The sequence below is a fragment of the Amblyomma americanum genome, chromosome 1 (genome assembly GCF_052857255.1).
Source record: "Amblyomma americanum isolate KBUSLIRL-KWMA chromosome 1, ASM5285725v1, whole genome shotgun sequence".
NCBI classification, from domain to species: Eukaryota; Metazoa; Arthropoda; class Arachnida; order Ixodida; family Ixodidae; genus Amblyomma; species Amblyomma americanum.
In genome coordinates this window covers 307,737,872-307,757,895 of record NC_135497.1, presented here as the reverse complement: position 1 = coordinate 307,757,895, position 20,024 = coordinate 307,737,872, and the positions used below count along the sequence as shown (strand labels likewise).

Below are 20,024 nucleotides of genomic sequence, written 5' to 3'. Positions count from 1 at the left end.
ATCCGCCCGTTACTAGAATATGCTGTAATCATCTGGGACCCTTTCACGGTAACAAACATTCAGAAATTAGAGCGAATACTGCATAAAGTGGTTAGATTTATTTTTAACTTATATTGCCGTGCATCTGTAAGTGAGGTCGTGAGGCGAAGTGGGTTACCCCCAGTTGTTGAGCGCAATCGTGTTTGTCGATAAAAGTTTTTCTTCCAGCTCATAAAAGGTCATTATAAAGTTAATACTTCTAATTATTTTACTTACTCCTCAGGTTATAACACGAGACAAAGGTATGCACTAATAAATAACCCCTTTGAACGCACGAAATAACTGCATTAAATCTTTTTTTTCCGAGGACAATTACTGAATGGAATAAACTTAGTAGCAAGACTGTTAATCATAATTCTTTATTTTTGTTTGAAAAGTGCCTGCAAATGCTATGAATTTGGTTGTTTATATGCTTGTATTTTGTTAGCTTGTTCCCACCCTGCTATGATCTGTACTAAGTCGCAGTATCTATAAATACATAAATAAAAATGGACCGTGCGATCAACGCTGTCATGGGCCTTAGCTACATCAAGTGTCACCAAGGCCTTAACTGCTCTCTTGCGCATTGAGAGTCGTATTCGACTCTCGAGATCCACATGCGCGGACCATAAGGAACAACCGCAACGAAAGTCAAGCTGTGCGGAGCTGAGGCCGTTAATGTGATGAACATGCTCTGTGAGGTAACTGTGTACTATTCTTTCTATTAGCTTTACTAAAGTTGAGGTTAAAGCAATCGGAAGAATATTGTCTAAATGAAATTCATTCTCTGCATTTTTCAAAAGCAAAATTAATTTCGCAATTTTTCAACTGTGATGAATCCAAGGCTTTTCCAATGACGCATTTGCAATATCCAGAAGGTGAGTTGGAAAGTCTTTCGCTAAAATCTTTAACATGCCCACAGTAACCCATCAGATCCCAGGTCAGCAATACCATTCACTTTACGCGGTTGGAGGCCAGAGAGTTGTTATTCTGCGCCATGAATCTATATAGAGCCTTCTTATTCTGGGGTTTAGAGAGATACGTGTTTAAATTTTGGCTATAATCTTCCTTTGCTTTTTAACAGTTCTTTTAACAGATCCAGAGTAGAACTTATAATTTATCCAATTATCTGGGCTCTGATTACAGGAAAGGCTTTTGCAATCTGCTTTTTTACGAAGATAAGCTTTCTCACACTCCTCGGTCCACCAAGGAGACGGCTGTCTGGCAGGGGCAGTAGCGCACACAGAGAATACAGAGCTCTCAGCAGCATCTCGCCGAAAGGAAATTGCCCGCTGAGCTCATTCTGCTTGACCTGTGCTAATTATGAAGGGAAGCGAGGCAGATATCAATTTTTTATACGCAATGTGATTTACAAACTTCATGGTTGCACCACCTTTTCTGATAGGAGAGGATATAATAGCAAAGGTTATTGAAAAGTGGTCACTATATGTACCTGACTCTACTATTGACCATGCAGACACTACAACCCCACAAGATGCTAATGGTAAATCTTTGACTGAACGAGAAACTCCTCGCATAAAGGTTACTACTCTAGAATTGCAGCAGCGCACAGCATTCATAGACATTCATGACCACAGAAGCTGGCCGCAGGAGTCAGAGCGACTACCCCAGACTGTGGTGCGAATTAAAGTCACCTGCGATGACTGCGCTGTTTGCGCCGCTCAGTAACGTATCCAAAAATCTGTCCTGTGAACACCTGAAAGTAGACGTTAGCAATAGTTACTTTGGCGCACTGTGGAAAGAAGATTTCAGCCGCCATCAACTCACAGTCATGGAGCATAACGTTCTGCGAGATTGATGCCCGGCGACGTATTTCTGTAGAGATCATAGTTATTAACCCACCACCCCTGCCATTAATGCGATCTATTCTGAAAACACGGAGTTTTTTCATTGAAAATGATTTAAGTGGAGAGAGCCACGTTTCTTGCAAAATCACAATATCTGGATTATGTTTTGAAGAAGTATTTCAAGATCCGTGAGAGAAGAAAGTATGGAACGACAATTCCATTGCAGAGCTTTTAGACCCGCCATTATTATTGACTGATGAAAGAGGCAGCAACAGCCTCCTTCAGCGCATCAGTCTGGGAGATTACTTTGGGGGGTCCTTTCTTTGCTTTGATTTGCGGAACCGCTGACTTCGAGGGTCAGGAAAAGGCTCGACGTTCGTGGGAAGGATTGAGCATTTCAACATCAGTGTTACAGATATCTGCGTGAGAGACACTGCCAGGAGCGCTGTTCGCAGGCGGGACTTGGGATTTGTCAGGAAGCGACATGGAGTGACTCTTACTAACAGCATAATTTGGGAGAGATGCGGGCGTCGCCGCCGAAACAGATGATTCTCGTGCCATAATTTCGTGCTGCATTAAAGAGGCAACTGCAGAGAAATGCAGCGTTTCGCCAATCAAGGGGTGGAGAAAAGCCGGAAGCGATAATTAGCCCTGCCGATCCAGTTTGGTGAAAATAGTAAAGCGAATAGTCTGTAGCAGGTAGTAAGTTCTTCCCACATATGTTCGCACCTTTCAGAGAGGCGCCCATCGTCCATCTTCAGGGGTCTCCCTCCACGTCGGGCTCTCTGAAGAGGGATTTTATCTCGACAGTCATCTGTAGCTGCTCATACTGTAGTCCCCACGTCTATACGCACAAGGCGATGATTTAGGCCTGGTTATCGCTGCGACTTTTCAGTCCTGTTAGGATGATCTGGTTAGCCTCTATAATCCGTTTGCTTTCACCAAAGCACTGTGATTTTGTACTACAACTCCAGCATGACACGAAGTGAAAGTGCCTTTGCGGACCCTGATAGGACTTCCATCTTTGTGTTTGGCAGGCATGCCAGACGCGCTATTTTTTTCCGGAATGGAATTCCGTCAGCTCTCACGTTTTTACCATTCCGTACGGTTGCCATACGAGTTTTTTTTTGCGTTTTCGAACCGCTTTTGATCGTGCTCTTTCGTTTGCTTTATTATTGTTTACACATGTTTTCTGGTATAGGCAAGACCAAAACCGCACCAAGGCAGTCATCGCCTTCGTGATGTCGACCAAGCTGCTGCACCTCGGGCGGCGTCCGGCCACGGTGCTGCTGCCCCTGCCAGTAGCCTCAGAAAGTTTGTCTCGAAGACGTCTGCACACAACTCCTCGTTGTGGCGTTCTTCGTCGTCGGGGATAAAACTCACCACAAGGGGCTCGCGTTAGCCGCTGCGATACGCTGCTGTGGTGTGCGAGGAGACACGCCAGGTTTCACATTGATACGGGAGAGGGAGAGCGCGTTGTATTTCCATGCAAAGCCTTGGAGACCCATAGACAATAACCTAGTGGTATGTCACGGTGACAATCGGCAGAATGCAAACTCAGGGGTCTCGTATACGGCGGCTTACCAGTAGGACAGGGCATGTAGTGACAAGAGATCTGGTCAACGACATTGAAGTAGGTAAAAAAAAGGACTGAGGTCCAATTGGAAAGCACTCAGGTAATGAAAAACAGCTTACCATTTCTCTCAACAAGATCGTACGCAATAGTTCTGCCTTGCCAGTAGTCGCCCAAGGTGCGGTATCATGGAGGTGAAGGAAAAAGCTTGAAATTGTGTTGGGAAAAGCTCAGCGAGCTACGGAAAGGAAAAGGAAGGGGGCAATGTTAGGTCACAGAGAGAGTTCATGATGAAGATTACTGCGAAGGGCAGACATGAGACTGATAGGTAGACGCCGAGAAATAAAGCCTTTAAACTGTTAGCTTAAACAATTTTCATAACACTCGGTATTGCTTGACCGAGAGAGATAGGAGTGGGCTAAGGAACAATCCCCGGGAGTTATGCTCTACATCAAGAACAGGAGGCTAGCTGAGAGAATGTCAAGACAGGGCGAACGTAGCTGGATGTTAGAGATCCATGTGCATAGATTAGATGAAGTAGTTTGCGTTTCTAGAGTAGTCTCGGCTGGTACAGGACAGGTTTAAGTGAATATCAGTTGGACATCCATTGCCTTGTAGCGCACGTATATATAGTTTTGATTATGATTTTACGACGGCCGTAGTAGCACTGTGAGGTTTCCGTTTGTATACGAGCGGGAACAAAAATCTTTGCTTAATTTTGCTAGATTCCTTAATACATTCATTATCTTTAAGGCCTCGTAATCGACTTCAGGAAAGATTAAGCATAACTGAAACATATCATTTCTTTCTTCGTGCATGATAAAAAAGCCACGCAGGTAAAATTGCAAACAGTTATGGCGTACAGCGCTTGTTGGCAGCGCCAACCGTGTCTTCCTTTCTGTATACAGTGGCAGCTGGTACTCCGGTTCCTCTTCGCTGAGGTGTCTGTCCTGACCTGCTGAAAAGCTATAAAATTCCAAACTATTTCGCACAGACCTTTCTCCTGCTTCAGGAACCGCGGTTCTATCAGTGATCCTTTATTTTTACGAGTCAGCTAAAGTGCGAGCACAATATAAACAATTTTCCAACAATTCTCGTCCACCGGCTCTGCTTTGAGAACACGGCGCAGCCATTTCTCAGTGCATCTTGTGGGATCTCTTTTTGCTTAATAATGAAAAAGGTAACGCAAACAATTTTCAACTCTATGACCAAGGCTGTCATGCAGGATTCGCTTTGCAACACAGTGGCTGAGCCGGTTGCTATTTCGCTTCATAAGTAGTTGTGAAAAGTCACTATACGGCAGAAAGTTGCTCCATTGTAATGAACGAAAACTACAGTCCAAAAGAACTTAAAGCAAAAGAAAAGTGTAGAGTTGCAAGAAGCTTACACTGTATTTAACTACGGCGCCGCCACTCACACAAACACTGTAGTTTGGCGATCGTTCCCTCAGTGAGGAACGCGTGTTCAAGCTGATCCTTCCCTCTCTCAGGGTTTTACGGATGATTGTTTCCTGGGTTTCCAAGACGTTCTTGATAGAGAGGCTTAGCGTCGAAACACAGGACAAATTGAAGAAAGACTACACGTGCGCTTAAAGGTGATAACTACAATGGGCATCTGGAAGGGAGAGTAGCCAGCCTCGCGAGTGCTCAAAAATTACTGCAGGGCCCAGCATCAAAGGTAAACCAAACTTATACACCACGGTCAAAGGCACACTCGAATGCATGGACGTCTTTTGGTTATTTCTTGATGGTAGGTCGTGCGCCTTTTCATGGCGCAATAGTGTATACGAACCAGGATGAAAATCGGTGATATACGCCGTGCAACCAATAAAAAAACTCTTTTGTGTCAGGAAATTTTTTTTACCGAGCTATTTTTTTACACAAAACAGAATGAAGTGAACGGTGCTGCCAGTGAAGCGTCAATTCCATAAAAAAGGCTGTAACTCCATACTATCTAGAAGAAAAAAAAAACAGTGCTGCATTGACGGTATGCGTATGAAGAAATAAAATGATATTAAATGGCTTAGTCGTCCTCCTAACCGTCGCAGCATCAGTCGTGACGATGCGCGAATTGCGTGTAACTTCTACACGCCATTTCGCACTTTCTGATAAAATACTGGAGGGCGTGCATGCACGCCTGCGGTCGCCCCCCTTATTTACTGCGCCCCTTCCTTTTGTGATTGTTTTGTGGTGCTATATTCCTTTACCAATTAGCACCGCATTTCACCCTGCTCGCATGTTCTCCCTACAGACATTGGTTGTTGCGAACAGCTTTTGGAGCTATTTGCGGTTGGGAATATGTTGTGTTAATTCGGACAGTGCAAACCGAGAGGTACGAAGGTTACCTGGGAGTTAAAGGCAACATACCTCTTTTTATTATTCTGGCGGGAAGCTCCACACCTCGCCGTGCGGCTAGACTTGAATACAGCCGGCCGAAGAGGTTTCTCGCTGTTTCTAGTCGCGTTTTTTTTTCTTCAAATAATGCCTAATTGTGACGTACCTACCACATAATGCCCGGACTAATCCGACAGTCACCTCTTGCAGTTTTCCTCTTGATCTCTGTGGTACTAATACGTAAGCCATTTGTGTAAAAAGCGGCACAGGAATCATGTAAAACAGCCACTTTTTGCTCATTGGCGCGGTCACTTCACGGCGAATGTCTTATGCACTGCGCAAACGCGTTTTTTATGTCGAAATCAGCGCCTGCAGAATAAATCAGTCGTGGGTTACAGACATACCGATATTGATCTTTATCGATAAATACACGCGCTAATAAACAAAGCGCCTGGATTAACTGAAAACAGAGCTTTTATTTGCTAGAAATGTTAAAAAAATGAACGCGGTGGCGCCAAATCCACCTTGTCGCAAGCAATGCGTAGTGTCTTAAGCTATTCATTTGAGTGCTGTTCCCTGAGAATAGGCAACATGACTGTTCACTCCCAGCTGGTGATCATGGAGTAATTGCAGGTGATGACGTCACGTGTTTGAATCTAACGGCGGGGAAATATCAATAGAGGCGTCTTCTCCTTCTGTATGAAGATAAAAATGGCCAGAGAAGTCACAAAATCAGTTTTTACTATGAGAACAGATCTAAGTTGGGTACAGGCGTCCTCAGTGTCCCTTTAAAGTATGAAGTGCTCATGCAAGCATCTTTACATATGCTGAGAATGGACAACGACGGGGCCATAGAAATTGTAATATATAAAAGGCGCGAATCATTAGCAGCCTGGCCTCCTCTCTTTTATTAATCTACTCGTTTTTCTACATGCTTAAGACGGCTGCAAGCATAAGTAACATTTTACCAACACTGTTCTCACTTCGGTTATTGATCAATTTGCTCTCGCCCCACAATAAGCTTGCCGTCCTGGTTAGCTCAGTTGGCAGGTGAAGCGCTGGTCTTGAATTAAAACCCCGGACCAGGAAAAAAATTTATTGAACTCCAAAGTTTCTGAGAAAGCTCTATAGCTTTCCTTGGTAGCCGCATGACTGCGCTTGGGAGGATGTCAATGAGTAATTACTCGCTTATTACATATCTCCTTCACATCGGGGGATAACCCTAAAAATTTGATCAAGTAATGACAACATACAAAGGAGCGGACGTGGTCGCACAGCGGCATGTACTTCTGTTACATGTAGGCACGAAATGCAGTGTCAAACACTCTGACTGGCCAAAGCTGTTCCGCGTTATGGGGGAGTGCAACTGAAGAAGCAGCCGGAATTTCTTAGGGTGCCCCACTCTTACTAGAACCACTTCTCAGTGCCTAGATTTAATAAAATCGCACGGGCCGCAGACATCACTTGCGACCAATTTTCGGCTTGAACACAATTTCTTAGCAACCACTGTCTGTGTCTCTATCTGATTTGCCACTCTTTTTTTATCGCATACGCAGAGAGCTGGACTTCAGTGCCATTGAGCGTCACGGAGCCACAGAGAGAGCTGGCCGACGTTTCGATTTTTTTGAATACTTTGTCGATATAAGTGTATTGGATATATTTTAAATAGTATTGTAATTAAATAAATCAAAAGAATGTGTCAGTCGTCTCAATTCTTTTTAACAACATGCTAGCGCTCTGTGGGCGCTTGTCCACCGTTGTTCTCTGGGGACTGTTCACAGCAAGAAGCGGATAAAACTGGAGTTGTAATGCACTAAACTAGTTCCGGATTCTACAAGAAATATTGAGTCCATGCCACAAATGGGGGACAAAGCATTTAGAGAAAGGAAGTTACGTTAATGAAGTTACGTCACTCACACAGAATCTCTGCAGTGTCCCGCTTCTAGGCCGTACAACTACAGGCGGAGCGCTCTCGACTCCTCCCACTTCCCCCAAACCGTCCGCCGAGGGTTGCCACATAGCGAAAGGTGGTATCGCTAAGTAAGGTACTGCAGCAATTTTCGCTTAGGACGTGCTACTCAGATGGGCTGACCATGTATCCTGAGAGCAGTTGTTATTCTTCTAACGGTTGAGTTTTAACAGTTTTGCTAATTTCGAGGACAATTGCGTCTGAGAATAATGCTGCGCGTATTGATAGGACTCTTCTAAAATACCGCACCGCCAAACATGCTACATGCTACTTGGGGCTAATGACCAGCTACCTAAGTTGGTAGGTTGCTGTATGCCGCGCTAAAGCAGGCTCCTCACGACGGACGAAATGTCAGTTTCTGGGAACAGGCATCACTTCACGTGACCATCCCCGCCTCGTCCGCGGACACCTTCTCCCTCTTCAATTCTGGAGGCGGTCTCCTGCATTTCTGGAACGAAAATACTCTAGTCTAGATTGAACGTTGTTTTTCTTTCATGTTTTTTGTTTAGTATAGCGGCTTTGTGCTTTCCATTCTGCTGACACAGTTGTGGCGTGTGATGCTTGTCTCGATCTTCGAGTGATCGTAGGGAGCTGTGGCGAGGAGGGCTACGAGGACCATAGTTTCGAATATTTTCAGCGGTCCACACACCTTAAACAAATTGGTTAAACTTATAGATGCCAGTGGCTAAGACTGTGTTTGGCGGTGATGTGGAAAAACTTGGGGACGTGCTGACTTTAGCACGAAGAGAACTAGGTGTCTGCAGTTTCGCTGGAGAACTATATCATGCTTTGTTTCGACTACGAACGACCTTGGATGCTGAGCACTGCTCAAACCTATGTCAGACATAATCTTCCCGAATCCAGACCTGTTCGCCAGCTTGTAGTGAGGGTAAATCTCTGGCTCAATGCCCTCTGTCAAAGTCCTCAGCGGTGTTTTCCTTGTAAGGACCGCATCTCTGACCGCAAGCTCCTCCCTTTCCAGCCAGTGCGGCCGTAGCTGCATTTCCATTTTGGAGATTCGCATTTTAAATCGTCTTCCCATTCGAAGTTTAGAAGGAGCTAAAGCTCCTCACACCTTGTGTATTTCTATAGCTGAGAAAAGCGGGCGAGGATCTTATACCTTGAGGAGGACGTCTTTCACAGTAAGAATCATCCGTGCCGCCTCCCCCTTAGACATGAGTAAGGAGGGCTGCTAGTGATGTGTTTGAAGTTGTAGAAGGCAGCAAAGGCGGCGAACTATAGTGTATAGAAATGTGAACCACTGCCTGACCGCACCTCTAGCGGTATTCCGTGACGGGAGAACAGCCTTTTAAGCCAAACAGTGAAAATCTGAGCTGTCATATTTTTCAGTGTTAACCTGCGGAACCGTGAGCTGTAAACAACCACCATTAAGAAGGTTTGTCAATCACATGAAATAGGTCAAGCCAAGAAGTTCCCAGAGGCAACCAGGGAGCCCTCAGTACATCTTGAGTACCGTATACCGCAAGCCCTCACGCGTCCTGATACTGGGAGTCTATGGCTAGCTGCCAAAATAGTTCGGCAGCGCCAGGCTGCGGTCAGACAGAATCCACGCGATGCACAAACCCGTAACTCTGCGTCACCGTTCCCTCCACTCCCACAGAAAATGCCTTTTCCCTCAAGGGTTCTGGCAGCTCTTTTCTGAGTTTCACGATCTACCAGTCTCGCGTATGGCAGAAGTGATATTTTCGTTTTTCGGTTAATGCACATGTTCAGAGCGATTGAAACCGTCGCCGTGCTCTTCACACCGGCAGTAAGTCAGAACCAGCGTGATGCTAATCCTTGGCGAACAGCTCTAGTGCGCAAAGTAAGTTTTATTTTCATGTCCTGTGTTGACAGTCCACTTCAAGGTACTTGTAAGTTTTTGTTTGGTTTGGTTTATGGTGTTTAACGTCCCAAAGCGACTTTGTAATTTTTTCTCGAACACGCGTGCCAAGTGTGGCACACATTGTACGCAGAGGATAGCAGCTGATGGTTCTGTGAGCTTTCTGCTGGGAAACGGGCGGGAATGTAAATGCTCAGTCATTTTTCTTACCTTTATGCCGCTAATTTTCACTGAAGCTTCGTGGTGCAATTTATAAACCACGAGGCATAGTTGAAAGGAATCATTATTGCTATGAGCATGACCATAAATATATGTCATGCAAAAAAGAACACAGGACATAATTCTAACATAAAGGACTTTTTGGCAGTACTAAGCATGTCTCCTGTTCCGCAGAGTGGCAGCAGATGTTCCACCTCTCAACCACTGAAGGATCAGTCTGGCCTACTCACATGAGAGGCGTTAGGAGCATGAGACCAAATTTTTAAAAACCAAACTATTTCGCAAAAATCTTTATTCTGCATGAGGAACAGAGGTTAGCCAAAATACGCGCACAAGGAAAATAATTTGCCAGAATCATCGCCCAGCGGCGTTGCCTCAAAAACTCAGCCCAGCCACTTTAAATTTGAACACCTCTTGTGGGATCTCTATTCGCTCAGTTTTCGAACGGCCAACACGCACACTGCGTTCTGGCATGGTTACGGCTGTCATGCTGCATTCACACTGCCACTCACCGGCGGAGCAAGTTGCTGATCTTACTTTATTGGTTAGTTGTCAAGAACTGGAAATGCCGAATGATGCTGCATAATAGTGAAACAAAACTACAGTCTATAAGGAAAGTTGCAAAGACCTTACATATCGCACTTATCTACTAGAGCCCCAGTCGCAAGCAGTGAGCTAGGACGATCGTACCCTCAGAGAGGGGGGTACGCAATGTGTCAATTCCCCGACCCAGTCCTGCACTCGCTCTGCGTTTTCTAGCTGAATTCCCCCTGGCTTTTCATGCGCGCCTATCGCGTTACACAAGTTCTGACTCCACAGACTCATTTCTCAACCAGCTGTTAGTAGAGGATTGAAGTTCAGATTTTCATGCCTGGTTTTTCTCTTTTTTTGTCGGTGTTTTATGTATACGGGGTTTTGTAGTTCTACGGCTGACAACTAAAGAGCAGATATTTTCCTTAAAGTAGCGCAAAGCGTGTTTTTGTGACGCAATCCTTTGGGTGAAAAGAGCTGAAAATCCTTGGTTCCCTTAGAGCGACCAAAGAGAAAAATATCGCCTCCCGATTGAACATTTTCTCCCGTCTATTATTTGTATGGAGGAGAATAAAGCCAACGCTGCTGTTTATGAAGCAGAATTTATCTAAAAAGTTATTAGGCCACGCTAATTGGCACCAAAGTTACTTTACGAATCTTCATCTTGTGTAGAGATGCAAGACGTTATCCCTAATATTATTTATTATTCATTCAGTCACGTCATGGTGCTACAGTGCTGTTGGAAGAATATGGGTATGAAAAAATACAAATATTTAGCCAGGTGTTTCCGCTACAAAGGCTTTCTGCTAACCATCACAGTATCCAACGTAAAGATTTACGCTATGTTTAAATTATTGTGCAGCTTTCTGTCTTCCGGATAAAAACACGGAGAGACGGACACAGACGTCTGCGGTCATCGTTTCGGCTTACTGTGGCCATTTTTTGGGGCGGCGTTTTTTTCATCGTATATTTCTATCCGCAAGAGTATCGCATTTCCGCCAGCCCGTGGAGTCACCCTGCAGGCACTGGCAGTCGTCAGCATCTTCGGGAACCTTGAGCGTTCAGATTTATGCTGCGTTCATTCACGCATTCGTAGAGATTTACGCGTAAGGGGGAGGGGGTGAATGAACTCGATACTGAAGTGAAAGATGCAAGAGAAATCGTTCAAGGGTCACCTGGAACTTACAAGCAAGTGTTTGTTGCGATCCTTGCGGAAAGCTTGACAGTAGGCTTCGCCACGCGGCTTGACTTGAAAGCAACTGTCTGAAGCAGTTTCTCTCTGTTTTCAGTCGCGCTTTGTGGAGAGCATGCTATAATTTGCGGTGGCTACCACACCATACACGGAAAAACATTGTCGGCCACTGTACCAGGTTCCATCAGGACCTCTGAGGTACTGATACGTACAAAACTCAAAACTGGTGTAAAAAGCGACAAAAGAGTCTTGCAGAGCCCGTTACCTCTGGCTCATTCGGTGCGTTTATCAAGGAGCGTATATCTCATGTCCCGCGCAATGTTGTACTTCTATTTTCGTAATCAGCGAACGGTGAACATGTCCCGCGCAATGTTGTACTTCTATTTTCGTAATCAGCGAACGGTGACCACTTCAACCGTGGGGGGGGGGACATGCGAGTACCCTTAAAAGTATACTAATGTCAAAGTGATTTTGCCATTACTCAATAAACTAGCGTACATTTTCGAAAAAAAGCTTCATTGTTGGAAGAAGGAGGTTTATCAGGTAGAAAAGGTATAGCAATGAAGCACTGTTGACGCTCTACCCGGACGTTTTCGGAAGTAAAGTGCGATACATCAAGACATTTATACGTTGCAGACCAATGAGGAGCGGTAACACCAATAATCATGTGCAGACGGTGATCATGAAGTCCAGTGTGGTCCCGGCATGTTGAGTCTGAGTAGTGTGGAGAAAATTTTCAGATACAATTTTTATTCAGTAAATGCGTCTTTTTTGCTGCCGGACAGAGTTCGCCAGAAAGAGCTAGAAAATTGGCTGTTACTGAGAAGAAAATTTAGATGAAGTTGTCCTGAGTGCTCCTTAATGAACGAGGAGTCCATGAAATCTCGTTTACATATGCTCAATCCACTGCAAGGGTCCGCTGAAAATAGAAGATATAAAAGCCGCGAAACATTTACTAGCGTCGCCATTTCTTTTTGAAGGGATGATTTGTTTTTCTAAAAGTCCAACACTGCATCAAGCACAAATAATGATACCAGCGAATGCTTCGTTCCGTGTGGACAAAAGTTCTTGCGCTGTCGCTTTCCGGTAGAGAGTGAAAGAGCCACTGGCATTTTTGAAGGTGCCTCAGTCTGACCGAAACTACACCACGTCGTCTCGCTTTGTACTACACGGCGTAGACCTCTGAGGTCTCTGGGGAAATTTTTTCCGCGCTGGACACGATTTCCTGGTGACTGCAGTCTGGAAGTCCTTTTTGCATTCAAGGCCCTCAGTCACGCTTTCCTTGCCTGCGCAGACTGCTGAGTTTGAAGTTTGTGGACCTGCCAGGAAAGTTCCACGTGTCCTCAGCCGCCACGGAGAGAGCTAGGCTGAGTTTTCAGTGTTAAATTTTGCGTTTTTTTTATTTAGTGAAATGAAAGCGTTTGTAGAAAACTGTATTTTATTAAATGAAAAAAAAAACGCATCAGCCGTCTGTTCATTCTTTTCACAGTCTCGAAGCGCTCTGTAAGCACTTCATCCGCCGTTGTCGTCAAAGAAATTTTTCCCCTACAGCAACTGGGCAAAACTTGCGTTCCAAGCATTCTGTGTACTGCATGTTGACTCCGCCGACATTTATTTGCACGTGGTTAGCTCTCAACACGAGTGTCGGCAAACACAAGATGCACTCAAGGAAGCTGAGAAAGTTATTTCTGGTTAAGACAAGTTAAGGAAAAGAATAGTGTCAGCTGACGGGGCTCTTGATGACTCGAGCGGGGCTACCACCATCAGAGCCCTCCAAGAATATTACATACGCCTCTCCAGCAGTGCAGTTCATGCATTTTAGTGCCCAGGATAAGAGAGAGTGATTTTTTTTATCTCACTTTAAAGCACGTGAGGCACAGGTAACATGGAAGCGTCGCTTTTCGACGTTCCCAGACTAGCACAGTAAGAACGAGGTCCCTTAAACTGCCGTCACCGCTGGGTATTTACTGTGGTGGTGAGGTGTGCGCCAGTATCTGGTGATGTGCCGCGCAAAGGAATACGGGGAATTATTGATGTGCTTGTACATATTCGCACTTCTGCATCTACTATCCATCATTATACATATTTCCGCTACCTCACGGTTGAGTAGCAGTCAAGGTAGTCGCATTTAAGGCGCCCCTGAGTATATTGCACTGCAAAGCTATCTCTGTCCCTGCCTCTCTCACGCTGATTCAAACAACTCCCTATCTTTCTACTACTTTCACGCCTTAAACTTCGTCCAAGCTTATCTGGATACATACGCCGGAGATCTAAAAGCAACGAACGCTAAGTGAGGAGCGGCTGCGGGCTTCGCGGCAAACTATACCGTGCTTTTTCTCTGCTTTCTTCCTTTTCCTTTCGGAGCTGCCATGAAAAACAGCGCTGTTTTTGTCTCTGAAGCTATGACAGTTACCCATGGTGGAGGATTGGCCAGTTTGAAGCACATCTATGCAGAAGAAAAATATTTCCAAGTTTTCTTCGTCGCTCGTCTATTTCTTCATCTTCCTTTCGGAATCCCACGTCGATTACATTCTAACATCTCCATCTTTTGAGTGTCTCGAGAGAAATTTTACGACAAAGGCCTGCTCAAGTTCCGCGATGTTAGACGTCAAATGGCTGCCTGCATTCAAATAAAATGCGGGCCCTGTGACCTCCGAAATATGGGTGTCATAACTGTCGTTTTCTTGCGCGCGCGTAAAATAACGGGATGAAGGACAAAGAAAACCCTCCCGAGGTCTTCGTTCCTCTCGAGTCTACCGCTCGAGCCGCGCGAGACATAGAACGCACGCCATGTTTTTTAGAACCGTTGTTTCGTGAGGGAACACAGAGCTATGTGCGACTACCCAAGCAGTCCTGACCGGCCCACTGCTCAGCTGCATACAACTGGTTCCGGTCTCCACCTCGCGATAGAGGGTGACCATGGACAAGGAGCTGACTGCTGCCGTGAGAGGAGCCGGGACATCGCAACGTGCGTCACGCGGTCAGCTGGGAAGCTACCGGTCGCCGAGGTCGCCAAGCGCTATGTGGCCTCCGACCGACGCCTCACACTGACCATCGGAGAACAAGGCGCTGATGACTACCACCACAACAATGACTACCACAAGGGGCGCTTAGGCTCCGAGAAGCGAATGTGCGGGAATGCATCGTACCGGGCGCAGCTGTCAGCCGTGCCCCCAGCGACACGCACGGTGAGCTTGCTTCTTAGCCTTCTTGGTTTGCTTTCATGCGCTGTTCGAATTATTCTGTCAAGTGCTTCTCCGAACTTTTTTATTCAAGGGTCAGTGCGCGTGTTCGAAAGGGCTGAACCTTCCCAACACGAGCGTATGCAGGTGCCACCAGTTGTAGTTAGATAGTATGCCAGACGGTAGTCCCTTTCGAACAGCACTTGCAGGCAATGTAATTTTGTTTTCACGTCCATCGCTTCGAACCAACTCCTCGCTAGCCATAAGCCTCTGAAGGACAAAGTGATATGGGTGTAGCATGTCTTGCATGAGGAGGAAAAGCTAGCATCTTGCAGGCTGCTGAGGACAGCGCCCTCTGTGCATTTGAAAGAAGAGGAGGGACTTGACCGGTAAAATATGCACGCGAAAAAAAACAGACCCGACGGTTACTGCTGTAATAAATAGAATTTGAGCTACACCTGGAGGGGAACAGTGGGATGCAGGTGTTGTTAGCAGCAAAGGGTAGCAGCGCCTATTGCTGACAGTGCTGGAGAAGTTACGAGCGTTCACCTGTCACGGGGTGTGCAGGTATGCGTGTGGAATTTCGTGGGGCGTACAGTAGGGGAGCCAAGCACTGATGCCCTTATAAGGTTCGGTGGAACGTATACAATAAAGCACGGGGTAAAGGAGATGAAGAAAGAGAGGTAGAGCGCGACTGTCACCCACTGTGCAATCAGTTATCAGCATTCTAGCGAATCAGCATTTCCTTACAGTGGAGCATACCTCACGTCATGTCATTTTTGTTAGGGACAATGCCAGCGACGCGGCACGCATCGAACTGGAGCCCTAACATCTGGCGCTTTAAAAAAACGTATTTCAAACTGTCGTGTTTGAAATGGTCACGTTATAACCTTGAAGGCATGGATAATGGTGACATATGGCGTCGAATTTCGCAACTGAACGTCATTCCTCGCCACCTGGCTGCCTGTGCAAGGATTCATATAATCAGTTCCGGCATGGCAACGCGCGTTAGTTTTCATAGCTCCGCGATGCCATTGGTGATGGCGTCGCACGAAGAGCAAAAAGAAACGAACGTCGCGTCAGTTACGCGGCATTTCATTTTGCGTGTCTTCTCACTGAAAAATGGTTACAGTGCTATAGTCGTTTCTTCAAACCATTTCGCTAACACGACTGCATCCTTCCAGGTGGTAATCAATTTATTTTGTAATCAGTCATTCATATTCGCATGATCGAACAGTGATCGTGGTCTCGTTTTGTAGGCCCGCCGACACTGAAAACTGAACTGGTAACGGAGCATTCTGTATCATCTGCTGTTTTTACATTGCTATAATGAATGTGTGCCTTCGACGAGTACGCGAGAGGCAAACACACAACTGCGCTCGTCCTGCGACAGTGCATCACTAAACACTGTTGTATCTCAATGTGAAGGTGGATGCAGAACAGGGGCTATGTAATTCAAGACAATTATATATTTGTCTTCATTTCTTGTAATTGTTATCGCAAAAACTCTGAATGTGCAGTTGTCGTTACAGCATGTGGTATGACAACTGAGGCCAAGTAGAGATGTCTTAAATTCGTAATTATACATCGGCACATGCTTGCTTTTATAAACTTCACCATATCGGTGAACAGTTTTCATGAATCACAAATTCAGTGCTCACGCACGATTCTAGCTTCCCTTACGCTGAGCCAGTTTTAAAGCGCAAGTGTTTGGTTATTTACGCTTACGAACCCAAAATAATAGCGCCTCTTCGTTTACCTCAACATTATTGCACATATCTTATCGGCTGCAGCCAATGACACAGTCCTCGAACTCGTTTCCAGTGGAGCAAGACATCGACTTGGGCCTCCCGCATCGCCGCCTGTGCGGTGCAGACTCCGCAGGCAAAGGCCCAGGCTGCCATGGGCCGCCATGACATCCCGGATGCTGTAGCTAGGAGGGCCTCCGCCCCTGCCAGCCGCTGCCGCAAATGGCACGCCTGTGCACTCCGTCTTGCCTCGTAGGTGTTCAGCTGACAACGAAACCGCAAATACCATTCATGACGTTACATAGTGCGCGATTTCATGGCGAAAAGTATTGTGCTAGTCATGGTGAACATTGTTGGTATCCGCAGTGCAACAAATAAAAAACCTAATGTATGCCAGTTAAATATTTTTGTTGGCTAATTTCTCAGGTCGAGCTAGCTAAATCGCGCGGCCATTGGTGTTCGCGTAGCACCACCAGTACTAAAATGCGTTATTAGGTGCTAGAAACAAGACAAATTTACTTTGCGACGCTTCAATGCATTTATAGCCGCAATACTTGGTCCCTGCTGATATATAATAAGTAGTCACTTTAGGCGCAGCAGTGCTGTTTTGGGGGCATGCATATAAAGCAGTGAACATACATTGAAAGGTTTGGTGTCTACAAAATCCGTCCTGCTAACCATGGCAGTATCCGAGATAGCGATGCGCGTTATATGTTGCGGCTTATTAGGAGTTCACTTTTACCACAAAAACATATTGAGAGGCGGAGACAGCCGCTTGCGGTCGTCCTTGTTATTTACTGCGCGCCGTTTCTGTGCTGTTTTTCTTATGCTACTCCGTTCGTAAAAGGTATCACATTTCACCCTGTGTGTGCAGTGTCTCTACAGACATTACCTGTCGATAGCAGCCTAGAGTTGGGGCTTATGTGGAGTTCATTCGCACTGGCGTCCAAAGAACATGGACAAGAAGTCATATGAAATCTATCACAAAGTGAATGGGGAAAAGGAAAAAGTTCAAGTGCCACCTCGAACTCAAAAACTATGCAGTTTTATTTCGAGCCTTTCGGCAAACCTGAGAGTGGGTGTCGCTTCGCGGCTCGAGTGGAAGGCGGAGGAACAAACAGGCTTTTCGCTGTTTCGAATCGCGCTTTGTCCAGAGCATCCTCCAATATTCGATGGTTGCCACATCATACGCAGAATAATCGTGTCGTGCATTGTGACAAGTTCCTCATGACCTCATGACAATTGTTTAAACCGCTGTTGTCAACAAAAAAAATTAGCCACAGATTTACATAATGTAAGCGAGAGACTTAGGTGCTTTAGCACATTCCCTTTGCTTTGTGTGCCTTCGGTGGCCAACATTCTCTGAAAAAATTTTTTAGAAGTTACTGCTATGCAAATATTGAAGGTATTCAAAAATGCTTTTTTTTTTCAGAATTGTCGGCTATGCGTTAATCTTGGTGACTGCGCTGCCGGGTTTAAAGCGGGCTTTAAATTTAGGGCGATCAATTGTATTCATGCGGAGGAAATGCGAAAGCACGTGCTCTTTCGGCTCCGCTAAAGAAGTAAAGACGAGCACATAAAAACTTTCGTTATATCCCGTTTCTCGTTATATGTGAGTCTTTTGTCTCTCCCTGCTCTCGCCTACAGGACTAAAGCGGAGATTTTGCTCTCTTTATTTTGGCATCAGGGACCTGTGCCAAGTAGCTCTTCCGTCAATGAAACCCCAGACAAGACGGCGTTTTCCTCAGCGAATTACTTAATCGCAATGCGAATCTGGTGCGCAAGGATTTCATTGTTCACTTCGGATTCGGTTTTTGGATTCAATGGGCAGGACTGGAGGCACACGAAGACGATGACTTGCAAAGCAAAGCGAGAAAGGATTCCAGTATAGCACGCGGCATTTTCGGTTGCAGGTACAGTCAACAAGTAGCGCGCCCGAGCCACATCGCGGTGATGGCGTAGTGATGTAATGAAGTGGCCAAGGAAGCGGTCCGTGCAGCCTCGTGTTCGAAACCCACTGACTAGTGTTAAGCGTTTGATTAGCGTTTATTTCTTCTCCGAGGTTTAATCCCCCGACAAGACGGTGTTTCCGCTAGCGAGGAACTTAGTGTTACCGCACTCTAAGCGACACAGCAGTGATTTGGAACTGCCATCCCTGGCTCATTAGCGCAGTCATTCTAGCGGCGGCAACCTCATGCTTTGTGACGAGGCTCGTATCTCTCTAAATGTGGCCCGCTCAATACGGCAATCGAGGGATGTGGGCGAAAAGTGGTGAAGAGACATACCAGACTAAGTAATGTTTATCTGTATGGATGAATTAACCTGTTGGTATGAAAAGAGGCTTCATTTACTCTAAATGGGAAGCTTTATTACCTAGAAAAGTCCAAAAAATCAAACACTGCTATCTTTGTCCTCTCCAGCATTCGCGAGCAAAGTGGGACGCGCGAATCCGTTAATTTTTTCCGCATCTCTGAGGCTGGGCAGCATTGCTGTTCACTACAAAACATTGATCACGGAATTTGTTCTTGACGGTACAAGTTTGAATCGGGTGGCGAGAAATTTTCAGATACAATTTTCTCTGCAATAAGTGCGTGTTTTGCTGCTGGCCTAATATCGATACAGCGATAAATTGGTTTTTACTGAGAGCAAAAGTTGGATCGAGTTGTTCTCAATGTCCATCCTAAGTACGAAATCCCCACGCTAGAGCCTTTGCTTACGTAGACTGTACACAGCGTCGTGGCCACCAGAACAGATTATATAAATGGCGCGGCTCATTTATGTTCGTCGCTTATCACGCCCGTTATTTTACTGTCACATGGAGTACTGAAGAAAGTAACGGCAAGAATCAATCGAGGGAATGTCCTCGAATGCTGAAGAATACTTTCATTCCACAGCGGCACATATGGTGTATCCAAGACTCAGTGGCGAAAGCCCTTGCGTTGTGGCATCAGGGGGGAGTGTAACTGAAGGAGCGGCTGCCATTTCTGAGGTATCATCACGCTGACTGGAACTGTACCCCTGTGTCTCGCTTTGTAAAAGAACCACACCAGCCTCGGAGATCGCAGGCGTAAATGGTTTGAGTACGGACTCTTAGTGTTGGAGTCCCCTCGCTTGATTCACCGCCCTTACTCCTTTTTCTGCATTTTGCAGACTGCTGGCCCGGAAGTTTGTGGACATCCAGAGCATGTTTGATGTGTCCTCATGAGCCCCGGAGATAAGTGTCGGCAGTTTAGACTTGATATTTTGATGTTTTTTTTGCTATTTCTCTATTGTATACTATTATCAGGAATTTTGAAAGTTAATAAATCAACAGAACGCATATGCGGTTTCTTTATTACTTTCGCAGCCAAGCAGCGCTCTATGAGCATTGCGCTGTGGTTTTCTAAGGGGTTATTGACTCACAAAAAAGCGCCTAAAGCTGGCTGTAGAAATGCTTAGAGAGGTTACATGGAAGACTTAGTCCATAGCATACATGGTGGACAAGTATTCAGTGAAACGAAGCTCTGTTAATGGTGGCGTAGAGTCATCACAGATAGATTCTCCGAAGTACCACCACCAGGCCATAATAATTACGGTTCAAACCTCTCGACATCGCCCACTTCAGACCT

At 45.7% G+C, this 20,024-nt stretch overlaps 1 protein-coding gene across 2 annotated transcripts; it reads left to right on the top strand.

The window, feature by feature from the left end:
- Positions 1-14,296: 14,296 nt before the first annotated feature.
- Positions 14,297-19,630, top strand: LOC144098455 (uncharacterized). 2 transcript variants are annotated; one of them, XM_077631138.1, is made up of 3 exons: positions 14,297-14,674; positions 16,493-16,668; positions 19,567-19,630. In XM_077631138.1, the coding sequence occupies exons 1-3, from the start codon at positions 14,318-14,320 to the stop codon at positions 19,619-19,621; spliced, it is 588 nt and encodes a 195-aa protein (XP_077487264.1). In that variant the 5' UTR covers positions 14,297-14,317; the 3' UTR covers positions 19,622-19,630. The 2 variants fall into 2 exon arrangements, with proteins under 2 accessions (XP_077487264.1, XP_077487272.1); XM_077631146.1 differs by lacking the exon at positions 19,567-19,630 and having other exon boundaries at positions 16,462-16,677.
- The last annotated feature ends 394 nt before the right edge of the window (positions 19,631-20,024 follow it).

Excerpts from the sequence above, each read along its gene's own strand:
- LOC144098455 (XM_077631138.1), top strand. The coding sequence starts at position 14,318 with ATGTGCGACTACCCAAGCAGTCCTGACCGGCCCACTGCTCAGCTGCAT. Across the intron at positions 14,675-16,492 it reads TGCCCCCAGCGACACGCACG|TGGAGCAAGACATCGACTTG; the intron begins GTGAGCTTGCTT and ends ACTCGTTTCCAG. Across the intron at positions 16,669-19,566 it reads TGTGCACTCCGTCTTGCCTC|ACTGCTGGCCCGGAAGTTTG; the intron begins GTAGGTGTTCAG and ends TGCATTTTGCAG.